Source organism: Colossoma macropomum, unplaced genomic scaffold, assembly GCF_904425465.1.
Source record: "Colossoma macropomum unplaced genomic scaffold, Colossoma_macropomum, whole genome shotgun sequence".
NCBI classification, from domain to species: Eukaryota; Metazoa; Chordata; class Actinopteri; order Characiformes; family Serrasalmidae; genus Colossoma; species Colossoma macropomum.
Window position 1 is genome coordinate 31,985,088 of NW_023494798.1, and position 12,715 is coordinate 31,997,802.

Consider the following 12,715-nt stretch of genomic DNA (forward strand, 5'->3'; position numbering starts at 1 on the left):
AAAATGGACTTAACAGTGCACAAAGGCAGCTTCGTCAGTTTTTTGCCCTTTGTCTCTAGGAACATCTGACCTTTCAGTTGTCCACTCGCACCGATATTCCGCTGCTATTTCATGCTCACTGATACACATCACATATCACTGTGTGGAAATTTTCACAAAAATTACATTAAGCAAAACTGTTGAGTTTTGTTTTCTGGTGGGCCTTCATGCTTTCTAGAGCTAAACAGGTGGGCCTTGAGGTGGAGAACGTTGAGAACCTTTGCACTACTGCTTTACTACATCTAAAAAGGCTTATAATTTAGTGTGAGGGCCAGAAACACACATTTAGCCAATGTAAATGAATAAAAGACCAACACAAAGTTGTATTTCTCCTTTTATTTTTGTACAGAAAATGACGACCTTTTCATCATCCAATAGCGAACACCTGAAAAATGAAAAGAGAAAAATATTAAACATGGGCACTAAAGGAAAAAATGGGGTCAGACTGAACCCCCCATACACAAAGCCTGAGTTTTGTATCAAGCCACTGTATAAACAGAACACCCTTCTCAGACAAATGCCTCAAAATCTTCAGGCAAAAGGGACGTTCTCCTCCAAGGGACTGAAATCAGAAACACAGAACGTGAACTGACCCAGGTCCTTGGAGAAAGAGGTCGTCCCACTCCGACTCGTCATCGTATCATCACTGAAGGGAGTGTGAGCTGAGATGCGCAACAACTGAAGAGCTATTAAAACTCTCACTGTCATATTAAGTCATATTACACTGTCATATTTAAGCCCTGCAACTTTGTTTTAGCTATGATTTGAAAACTCCAGCTCTTTTACATTGTGAGCATTTAATGAGGAAGATATGAAAAGAAATAGCCCCAACAAATCACTGTGAATAAGCTCGTTGCATTAAGTTAGGTACAGGGTGATTCAAAAAGATTCATTTGATTTCAAAGCACCATATTTTTACAACCGTGAGGAGCGTAGGAACCAATCACAATCCAATTGAAAGAGGGGGCCATAGAGGTTCTGACTGTCACCGGAAGATGGCTCCCTTCAGTCTGCGAGGAGATGAGACCCCTGAGCAGAAAGCGTTCTGCGTTCTCCACTTCAATAAGAGTGAATCCGTCATAACTGTGCAGTGTGATTTTCGTCGGCAGTGAAGCTCCAACAGCTCAGAGCGTTCGGCGTTGGTTCCACAACACTGGATGATCTCCGAAATCGCACTGAAAGAGCCGTGAGTGCAGCGACACCCGACATGCTCAATCCAGTATGGGATGAGTTTGACTATGGTGTTGATGTCCGTACAGCTGGAGGAGGTTCATACTGAGACCTTGTAAAATTACATAAACTTAATGCTCATTTAAACCATTTACAGTTTACTGCATTGATCTGTAATGATTTACAAGTGAAATAAATCATTTTGAAATCGGATGAATCTTTTTTAATCACCCTGTACTTCTAACCTTTTCCTATAAAGCTTCTGTTTCAGAGACAAGGTTTTGCTCAAACAGCAGTGTCTTTGTTCTTTTACAGTTCCTCAAATATCTAAGAGCCTCCCAAGCCCTGGATTCCCGGGCCAAGACGTATAGGGAGTTTTAATAAAATAAAAAATAAGCCCCAAATGACTGAACTGTGAGCCTCAGTTACTAAAACTGGCACCAGGGGGCGCTGCACAAAAATATCACTTATTAAACTGAATAACTTGGGTCAAAAATGAGGATAATGCAACAGAAACATCCCCGGACAAGATCACTGAAGATATCATAATATGACCCTGCCTCAACATGCAAAACTAATTCAATCTGAATAGAATTTAATTCAGATAATCCTACTAAGGGAAAAACCTCCAAAACGTCCCACGTCAATTCCACATGGTGGTCCCTCACAGACCCACTGTGCTGCTTACCCTTTATGCGGTGGGTACAGGAGCTCCTTGTGGCATGACAGGGACCTCAGGCTTGGCTCCTTTCTGTTCGGACACCGGGGTGGTGGGGAGGATCTCCTCTTTGGGCTCCACGATGCTGACGTGGTCAGGCAGAGGCTTCTTGGGGCCGATCTTGCCGCTGGGGTCCCAGGGAAGCATGATCTTAACCTTGATGCCGAGCACACCTGGACAGAGACGCACAAGAACAGGTCATTAGATTCTCCGCATGGGCCTTTCAAACAAGACTGAAATCACTGATTCTGTAATACAGATTTTGCAGCTTGTCATTTGTCATTTATTTCCAACAGATGCATCTGTAATATTATTTAATGTTGTTTTCTCTATTTCTTCTAATTGTACATTCTAAATAATTGAGTCTTGGAATTAATAAATATCTATTATGCCCTTCTCAGACAAATGCCTCGATGTCTTCAACCGAAAGGAACACTCTGCTCTGAGGAACCGAATTAGGAGCACAGAACGTGATCCATAACCCAGAATCCTCAGAGTCGAGAGGCTGTCCCGTTCCGACTCGTCATCGTATCATCACTGAAGGGAAGAGGACCACAGAAAAGACTACGCTCAGGTGGAACTAAACCAATTTTAGCACTACATTTAATTGGATATATTGTGCTTGATGAACGTTTTTACTTGCATAACCAAACACGAAGTGTCTTTTTTTCCATAAATAAAAATCATGTAATTCTAGGAACAAAGCAATACTATTGTGCTGAATATGCAAACAGGCTAGTAAATCATGCTCCAATTAGGAAATCAACATTTATTTTAGGGTTTCTCAACCACAACCGGGTCCTGAAACACCCTCTGAGGGGGTGCCAGTGGTCCATATGGGCCTACAACGGCAGTCTGCGTTAAAAAAAAAATAATTGACTGAACGATAAAAAAAGGCTTCCAAACAGAAAACAATATTAACACAAGGCCTGCAAAAACAGAGCACAAAGGATTTGTCCATTTTTTGCCTCTTTACACTAAAAACCAAATAAATATTCTCCCCCCGATGTTTCAGCTGTCCACCTGCAACACTACAAAATTAAACTGTTATAGGAACAAGTTTCCCAAAAACGTTTTTAAGTGAGGTTTGTGTTTATGTGGCCCTTCATGCTTGACAAACAAGTGGGCTTTGAGGTGGAAAAGGTTGAGAACCTGCTCTATTTCATAGTTTAGGGAACAAATATATGAATTACTGCTTTTCACAGCCCATCTCTCACTGAAATGTAGGATTTAAAGCATTTATTATCTGTTACATGCTTCGATAATCATGCCTACAAATTGATGCTTCAGCAGTTGCGCTCTCAACTCAGCTTACCCTGTGCAAACATACTAAACTGTTCTACAGTTAGGAATCAATGGCTACGTTCACATTACCAGGTTGAAGTGGCACAAATCTGATTTTTTGCCCTGATGTGACTCAGATCTGATGTTTTCAGAGCTGTGTGACACGCAAATCTGATCTTTTCAAATCCAACCTGAGCCACTTTCATATGTGGTCTTAGATCGGATACGTATCCGTTTTGTGGCCATGCGACCTTAATGTGACGCTCAGATCGGAATTCATGTGTTTTTTCCCCCACTGTGCGTGTGCCATCATTCAGCGTTACCATGGCAGCAGCGCTGAACAGAAGTTAAAGCCTGTAAACGGTGGAAAAGCAGCTCATCTCACCTTTTTCTCCTTCGTCTCGCTCTAATAATGAAGCTGAGAGCTGATCAGAGTTAATGATCTTCTCAGCGAAGCTCGTTCTGCTCGTTAGTTTGTGCTGATGATGAATGTGATTCATTCACGTGACGTTACTGAGTAGGATGAGCTCATGAGGGTCATTTCAGGACGCCAGTTCGTCACATTAATGACAGATTTGAATCACTGACCTAAACGAGTGTGAACCATCGATTCAGAGAGATCGGATTTGAGCAATGAGGCTTGTAATGTGAAGTTTTCAATAGTATATAAGCCCCTTTGATGGATGAGGAAATCTATAATACTAAGCGTGTTAGTCATTTGTTAAATAACTTCTTAAGAAAAGAGTTTAATATTAAATCACAACCAAAAAACCTTTGGTTGAATATTTAAATCTGTATCAGTTTCTGCATTTAAAGGAGTTTAATATGAAAAGTGATTCCAAACTTATAAACTATAGTGCATACACACAAGCAGTCATAACGAATACATCCATGTTACCTACGCAACAAGATTTTAAGTACCTTCGGATCATTTTTATCGGCCCATTTGTCATAAAAAGTTAACACAAAGTGTATCTGGTGCTTTTAATCTGTAAAAATAAGGCACTAAACCAAAAGCTTTCATTAGGCTTACAATATACTGTGTTACTCTCAGGACATGATGATTCTACTCTACATTTAACTATATTAAAAACACACATTATCACCATTTACTCCGCCTTAATCTGATCCCTCACTCACCCTGTCTGAGCAGGACGTGGCGGACAGCGGTGTCGACGTAGTAGTTGACTGGATCTCCACTGTGGATCATCAGACCATCCACAAACTTCATGGACTTGGCTCTCTGACCCCTCAGCTTACCAGAGACAACCACCTCACAACCCTTGGCCCCGCTCTCCATGATGAAGCGCAGGACACCGTAACAGGCCCTGATGAGAACAAAACGGGTCAGACACGTCTAGATAAACTCAGTTTAAACCCCAATACGGCTAATCTTTACTCTTCTCAGACAAATGCCTCGATGTCTTCAACCGAGAGGAACACTCTGCTCTGAGGAGCTGAAGTCAGGAGCACAGAACGTGATCCACGACACAGAATCCTCAGAGACAAGACAATGTCCCGTTCCGACTCGTCATCGCATCATCACTGAAGGACATGTGCACTCTTACAAATAAAGGTGGGTTCTTTGGTGTGATGCCATGGAAGATACCAGTTTTGGTTCCCTACACGGTCAGAAATGAAGGTTCTGTGCAGGAACATTTTTCACTCATCAAGGTACAAACAACGTAAATGTTCCCTCAAAGGTACAACAGTGGTTTTAAGGACCAGCTGTGCACCTTAAATAAGTTTTTCCAGGTGAAAAGTTCGTATTTGTACCCTTTCATAACCGAATGTTTTAAAACAGAACAGTAAAATAAAAGCCTGGAGGCGAGACGGGGTGTGTGGAGTCAGTACAGCTTAGAACATATCATTTCAGTGGATTATGGTTCAGTTATGTTCCCTGACTAAAGGTAGAGATGTACCCTTAAGGGTCCCACCCCAGCGACAAGAGGGGTCCTGCCCCAGTGACAGTTTCGTACCTTTATTTCTGAGAGTGTAAAGAATCTTCCAACTGTGATAATCATGTCAGAACGGTTTAGAACCACTCAGGAACCTTTATTTTTAAGTTCACGTACAGTAGTAGGTGGAACTCCATTTGCATTATGAAGCCACACTCCCCAAAACACCAGCATGAGCACTTACCTACGGACAGCCAAGCCTCCGAGCAACTTGTAGCGCAGAGACTCTGCCTGGGCGATGGCGCACAGCCCTCTGGTGGCAACCTTCTCAGCATAGAGCTAAAAACGAACAGGATGAGCAGCTTAATATGCACAGTTTAGTATCAGCATAGACAGCAATACACAATTACGGATTATTAGGACTTCATAATGTGGATTAGCTGGTATCGTGATATCATCCTCCGCACTACTGTTATTGCAGGAAGCTGCAAATCAGTACTCTAACCAATCTGCGAGCATCCTAACCAATCACAGATCCAGATGAGTTTGCCATAGCCTGAATGAAGGCATTCACATGATCAACAAATGTTAGTCATTCAGGCCTAACCTAACGCAGGCTGGATCTTTAATCATGTCAAAAGGGTTCCCTAACGTGTTTTAAAAAATGCTGAGGAGCTTAAACAGTCAGAATTCAGTTTACATAATTTTCCAACCTGCCTCAGAACTAAACAGGCTGTTTTTGTTACTGCGCCTTTAAGACTCATGTACATGAACACTGTTCTGATTCGCTGCACTGTATTAGGCTTCATTCAAAAAGCAGTCCGGAGTGATAACGTCAGTAGAGTGTGCAGAGGTGAAGAGCTGTTGGCTGAATTGGTGGATATGTAAACGACAATTAAGAACAATTAATTTAAAATGGGCCAAATTTGCAGCACAAATTGGTGGAGTAACCAGTACATTCTGAAAACTGTTCACATATCAAAGACTAATTAAAAATGGGCCATTCTACACACACTGTGTGTGTAAGTAGCCAACTGGCAATTTCAAATGTCAAAATTGTTCCAACAGCAAAATCATACTATATATATTACATATATAAATCCATTGTTGAAATTATGGCATAATTTGAAAATACCTGTTACCCTTTACACTGTATATAAGTTTCATGATGAATGGACTTAAAGAAATGACCCGAAATGACTTGGGGGGCGGGGCTGGGGGGGTCTGGTTCCACTGACTTAAAAGTAAAGTAGGTTTTTTCCTTCTCCTGTGAAGTTATTTTGGAGATACACGGTTTTTTCCCCGACAGCAGCGATACACACAGAAAAACAGAAAACTTCAGTCTTCAAACTTTATTCTATTCTCATTCATTATTTACGCTAGTTTTCTATATACAGTGCAGCCCTATTGATAATGGACTGTGTATATAGAAGCATACGAGCCATGTTTTCATGTGCTTAATGAAGTGGTGTTTAATGGCACCTAATGAAACTTCACACGCTTGCTTGCTTGAAGTGAAATCTTTTTTGCCAACAAAATAAGTGATAAACTCAGATGACAACTAGCATAACTAATGAATGAGAACAGAATAAAGTTTGAAGACTGATCAAGTTTTCCTATTTTTGCTCAGCAGAAGCTACAAAACATGACAACAGTACAGAGTATGTACCAACAACCTAATGAAACTAAAACACAGCTTTATGCTTCATGCTATTGGTTTCCAAAGCCAATGTTAGTCACCTCTGCACTCATGATATAAAATACAGCCTTAAAATTAAAACTGCAAAGTGAAGCTGCCCAACATTAAAGCCTTCTCTGTAAACTCACTCCAACTTTCTCAGGTGTTTTTGCAAGTTTGACATACACAGCACAGAACAGATGGAAACAGCCTAATGCAAAACATTTTGGGAACATTTCAGTTATTTGCTGGAATTCAGTGCGAAAGCTGGATGGACGCCTGGCTAGAACTGCATTCTGACACACACGACGTGATCTTACCTCCACGCTGCCCTCTGGGAACCCAAACCTCTTCTGGACGACAGCAGTCAGTTCCCTAATGCGACGGCCTTTCTCTCCCAGGACATTCTGGGTCCTGCACAGACAGTTACACTGCTTATAACCTCCTTGTCCAGGTACTTTAGTCCTAACACACTTTTCAGACATAAAAACACTGACAGAATGACCAGTAACTAAGCTTGGAGTGCCTCCTACTTCAAACGTACCTGGTGGCTAGGATGATGATCTCTGTCCTTGTTGGTGTGACTCGGACCTCCACACCGGAGTACCCATCCTCGGCCAGCTCACGAGTCAGGAACTCGTTCAGCTCAGCTTTGAAGATGCCATCTGAGACAAACTAAAGGCAGAACATAAGCTTTACAGATCTGCATTAAACACTTAAAACTGCACATAACATTTAACCTCTTCAAGTCCTTGAGACCACCGGTGGTTCCAAAACGCAGTCATATTCTTCATAACTTCCTTATTTCATAAGCTACATGCTAAAGGTGGGGGTCGTATGAGAGCTGTAACTGTCTTCTTTCCAGTCAAATAGATGGGTGATGTCATTTTAAACCCTTATAAGAAGAAAAGCTGAACTCAATTTTTTTTGTCTACTGAAAGTCGACCCATTTTTCCACAAATCTGGGCTGTAAACTATAAACAGATGGCGTCTCTTCAGTGATCTGCTCTGTAAAAATTATTTTTATAAAAAAATACAAAGAGTGTCTAAGATTTTTGGCTTTTAGCAGTAAATTGTAAGCATATAGCAATATGTGTAGATCATAAAACACGTTCTGTTAATTTAAAGGGAGCTTTTACAAAAAAAATTAAATATTTTACATTTATTTCATGCAGTTACTGAATAATTTGCCTTACGATTTGGTCATGTAAATTCAGACGGACAAACCAAAAAATTCTGCAATATAATTGAGTTGACTGCAAAAATAAGACAAAACATTACAGATGTTGTTCTGTAACTTAGTATTAGAAGTTCAAGGAACTCAATTACAGCAGCAGTTACTTACTTTTTAAAGACACCTAAACCTTTTTTTGCAGCACATTCTGACTGCAGAATCATATCGTTGTCAACATATAACTTAAATTACCTGCATTGGACATATGATTAGATTTGAGCAATACTTCCAAAGCAATATTTGATATATTTACTGTACCCTGGAAAAGCATAACGTCCGGAGACGCTGGAAAGCTGCGCTAAAAACGGCATTTTATTGCATTCGTAACACGACAGATATACAGGAGACCCTTAGGTCCTAGAGCCATTAGGCTCTTGAACTCTTTCCAGTGGGGTCAGAAGAGAGAAGAGGAGAGATGAGGACTGAATCTCTTATGCTAAATCATAGGTTTATTTTATCCATCTTCACATACGGACACCTTACTGTACATATTGCACTTTCTGCACACCTGGACACTTTATTTCAGTACTAATATCTGCACATATTCAGTATTGTCATTATATGCTGTCACCTGCATCTCCTTGCAAATTCATTATTGCACTGCCTTTTTATCTCAGGATAGATCTTACTGCCTATTTTTGTATATTTCTAGTTGTATATATGCCTGTAGATGATTTTTTTGTATATATTCTTTTCATATATACCACCCTTATTATTATAACTGTGCTGTATTATAACTATGACTGATACTGGCTGCTAAATTTCCTTCGGGATCAATAAAGCATCTATCTATACATCACATTTCTCTGCAAATGCAAGTCAAGCTGCATCTACTTTTATACATTTTTATAAGTACTTATGTTGTCAGAATTGACACAATTGCACAAGAAATACATTTTGTAGGTTATATCAGCACTTTCCCTCAGTGCCAATACTGATGCATCTCTAACATTTAGATTTATTTCTGGACAGATTTGTACTTATTTTCAAACAGTACTTTTACTTAAATACAGCAGCGAGCAAATTAATCTACCTCAGTTATTTTAGTCATTAACCTTTAGTTACTAATTTGTGTTTAACTGCATTCAGTTATGTTGCTGGTCTGCAGTTAAGCTGCTGACAGCTCAGACTTTTGAGGTTTGTGGTTTTATTTTATACCAGAAAATCCATCAACAGAAGAAAACAGCCTGACCAACTTCTATATAGACACATGCTGGATGTGCCACTGCAGGTCTTCTAGAGAGCCCAGGGCTTGAGTGGTTTACTGGCCTCCTACTCAGGCTGTTTCTATAGGAAGGTGCTTTTACTGGAGCCATTATTTCATTAAATTAACCATATTTTTTGATAATATTATCGCTACTCGTCCCACCTCCACATTTAGCATTACACAGGACGAACATGTCAGTTCATACATCAAGCCAGGCAGAGGCAGAGAGGCAGTCAGGCGGAGTCAGAGGCAGAACGGACATTATTTACAGTCCTGTAAACACTTTTCACGCTTCGCCGTTAAGTTTAACAGAATATTTAGGGGAAATTGGTCGCATCTCCGCCTGCTAAGGCTCACAGGATCGTCTGGGTACATCAGCTAGACTCGCGTCATTCGCTATACGGCTTTATCCAGCCCACAGCTCGCTTCACGAGAGGAAAAGTCACCTAAAATGTGCGGATTCAGGACCAAACGAGCGAGCAAAGCGGTTATTTCAGAGCGAAACCCAGACTCGTGAGGCTCCTCAGCTCAGACCGGCCATGATTTACAGCGGAGACGCAGACCGACTAATCCGACACAATCCACCCGAAAACCTGGACGCAGCAGCCGCATCAAAGCCCAGATCTGCAGTTAAGGACCGTGTTTAGCGTGTCGGGTCGTTATTTGACGATAATTCGCCCTGATTCCGCTGTAAAGTGTGAAGGAATCGCGCTCACCTTTCTCTTCTTAGAAATCTGCACCGCCATTTTGCCGTAGGCCGCAGACAGGAAAGGACCGCTCAGGAAGGCGGAAATTCATTTATAGTACACAAGCGCTTCCGCTCGGCATCCTCGGGCTGGTGGTAGTTGTAGTTTTTTTGTACTGTTTCGTTGTTTTTTTTTTTTGCTGTAGTTCTTCTGGATGCAGCTTTTTAGTTGTAGTTTTTTCAATGTGAAGTTTCATTTCAAAAAGCTGTATATTAATTTATTGCAATTTTGAAAAGAATAACAGCTGAAAAAAACATTTCTCTAATAAATGTGGTATTTATGGAGCCAGTATGGTGACATAGTGATTATTTTTAATAAGATGTGGTCACAGATTAATATATTGAGGCCACAATTTACGATATTGAGGCCACAACTTAATATACTGAGGCTGTGAGTTAGTATATTGAGGCCACAGATTAATATATTGAGGCCACAAATTACTATACTGAGACCTTGAGTTAATATATTGAGGCCACAATTTACTATATTGAGGCCATAGGTAGCTATATTGAAGCCACAAGTTACTATATTGAGGATACAAATTACTACACTGAGGCCACAAATTGATATCCTGGGCCCACAAGTTACTACATTGAGGCAAAATGTCACTATATTGAGGCCACAGATTAATATATTGAGGCCACAAGTTACTACATTGAGGCAAAAAGTCACTATATTGAGGCCATGAGTTAGTATATTGTGGCCACAAATTACTATACTAAGGCCACAAATTAATATACTGAACCCACAAGTTACTATATTGAGGCCACAAGTTACTATATTGAGGCCATAAATTAATATATTGAGGCCACAAATTGATATATTGGGCCCACAAGTTACTACATTGAGGCAAAAAGTCACTATATTGAGGCCACAAATTAATATATTGAGGCCACAAATGAACTAAACTAAGGCCACAAATTAATATATTGAGGCCACGAGTTGAGAAACTTAACTTGTGGTCTGAATATAGTAATTCATGGCCATGCCTTATTAAAGAATAATCAAAATGTCATATTTGAGGCTCCTTAGGCATTAATTATAACATAATTAATTATAATTAATTATAAATTATAGTTCTTACCTTTCTTACTTTTTAAATGAGTTTTATTTTAAAAATTCAGACCCATATTGTAACGTCACAGTGATCAAAACCTTTATTCATACTCGACACAGCATTTATTCATATCCAGCATTCATACTATAACATGTAAGTAACATTTGTTGTCATTGGCTGACAAAAGCAACAAAGCACAGTGTGACTAAGCATAAATGTCCCACTTGACATGAACACATATACCTAAAACTGGCCTTCTTTACAGTGCTACCTTATGAGCTGTTGGGGTGGCGTACTGGACAATAAATTAAAAACTGTACATCCATTAAAGGAAATTGATATAAAATATTGTGGCAGGCCTGTTCAGAGGATAGCATTCCTCTAGTGTTCCTCCTGTTGTGCTACAAATATGTTTACAGATTATTTTATTATTATTATTCAATCCAATATTACAGAATAAATTGAAAAAGAAAAAAAATCCTAGCATTAGTAGTACATTTTAAATATATCTCCCACTTACAGATCCTGGTCAGCTACAGACAGTGGTTGAACCTTAAATGACTTTCAAGGAGTTTTGTATCTTCAAACGACAACTTGGCTTAAGGCGTCAACTTCAAGGATCCAAGGATGATCCAAGTCAGCTTGGTGTGTAAATCTGAGATTTCAATTATGAATGAGACAAAATTGTCTTTAAATATATTTAAGGGCAATTCATTTTTTTTTATTGTATTTTGACCAGAGGGATGGCAACCCCCCATTCCCCCTCAAAACAAGCCTCGGCTACAATGTTGCTGCTATGGGTGTTAATATAACCTGCCGTTATATTAGTGACAGCCAGTAAGTCCTGAGAAAGGTCATATAGATATTGCTTTATTGTGGTGGCTAAAATGTTATTGGCTGGTTTTTGGGATCTGGGACTATTTGGATTGCGGGAAGCAGAAAATGCAACCAACTTACTGAGGAACTTTGGAGGTGTGGAAAAAAAACCCCTGAAGATTTCTTTAAAAAACTGCAAGTGAGTCTTCTGAAAAGAAACCATATGGAAAAAAATATATATGGACATGTTTTAATATATTTGAAATACATTTCAAACACATGCTGAAATACAATACAACCACTAAAATGTGTTTCAGAATATATTGCCATGTTAACCAAATATATTTCAAAATACACCGGGTCCATGAGGGTCCTGACCACTGAAGAACAGGGTAAAAGGGGGCTAACAAAGTATACAGAGAAACAGATGGACTACAGTCTGTAACTGTAGAACTACAAAGTGCACCTATATAGTAAGTAGAGCTGATAAAATGGACAATGAGCGTAGAAACAAGGAGGTGGTCATAATGTTATGCCTGACTGGTGTATATATACTTTACAATGTATGGGGAATGTTACACATAGAAATGTACCATACAAAAATAAATGTATATATTTATCAAAAACATTTGAACATGTATTAAAATAGCCAAAATACTGTCTAATGCACTTGGTACTGTGTGGTACCTTTTGAAATGAATTTGTATTCCTGTATCATAATTTTAAATATTAGCAAATGAACCCTTAACATGACAAAAGCAAGTGTTGTAGGTACTGATACTCTAATTTATACTTAATGATCTTTTGCACTAAAAAATTAAATAAATGAAGAGTGATCTCTGACTTTTGCAGAGTCCTGTATATAATT

The 12,715-nt window shown here is 39.5% G+C and overlaps 1 protein-coding gene and 3 non-coding genes across 4 annotated transcripts; all 4 read right to left on the minus strand.

The window, feature by feature from the left end:
- Positions 1–360: 360 nt before the first annotated feature.
- On the minus strand, positions 361–10,045 carry rps3 (ribosomal protein S3). Its single transcript, XM_036584931.1, has 7 exons — positions 9,945–10,045; positions 7,332–7,462; positions 7,108–7,201; positions 5,354–5,448; positions 4,352–4,539; positions 1,898–2,100; positions 361–424 (listed from the first exon to the last, which is right to left on the minus strand). The coding sequence occupies exons 1-6, from the start codon at positions 9,972–9,974 to the stop codon at positions 1,901–1,903; spliced, it is 738 nt and encodes a 245-aa protein (XP_036440824.1). The 5' UTR covers positions 9,975–10,045; the 3' UTR covers positions 361–424; positions 1,898–1,900.
- LOC118818572 lies at positions 544–691 on the minus strand. Its single transcript, XR_005008086.1, has one exon. It is a non-coding gene; the product is annotated as a small nucleolar RNA SNORD15 (small nucleolar RNA).
- Positions 2,320–2,470, minus strand: LOC118818573. The gene has a single exon (XR_005008087.1). It is a non-coding gene; the product is annotated as a small nucleolar RNA SNORD15 (small nucleolar RNA).
- On the minus strand, positions 4,611–4,762 carry LOC118818574. The gene has a single exon (XR_005008088.1). It is a non-coding gene; the product is annotated as a small nucleolar RNA SNORD15 (small nucleolar RNA).
- Positions 10,046–12,715: the final 2,670 nt, after the last annotated feature.

Excerpts from the sequence above, each read along its gene's own strand:
- rps3 (XM_036584931.1), bottom strand. The coding sequence starts at position 9,974 with ATGGCGGTGCAGATTTCTAAGAAGAGAAAG. Across the intron at positions 5,449-7,107 it reads TCCCAGAGGGCAGCGTGGAG|CTCTATGCTGAGAAGGTTGC; the intron begins GTAAGATCACGT and ends GTTCGTTTTTAG. Across the intron at positions 2,101-4,351 it reads CCACGTCCTGCTCAGACAGG|GTGTGCTCGGCATCAAGGTT; the intron begins GTGAGTGAGGGA and ends GTCTCTGTCCAG.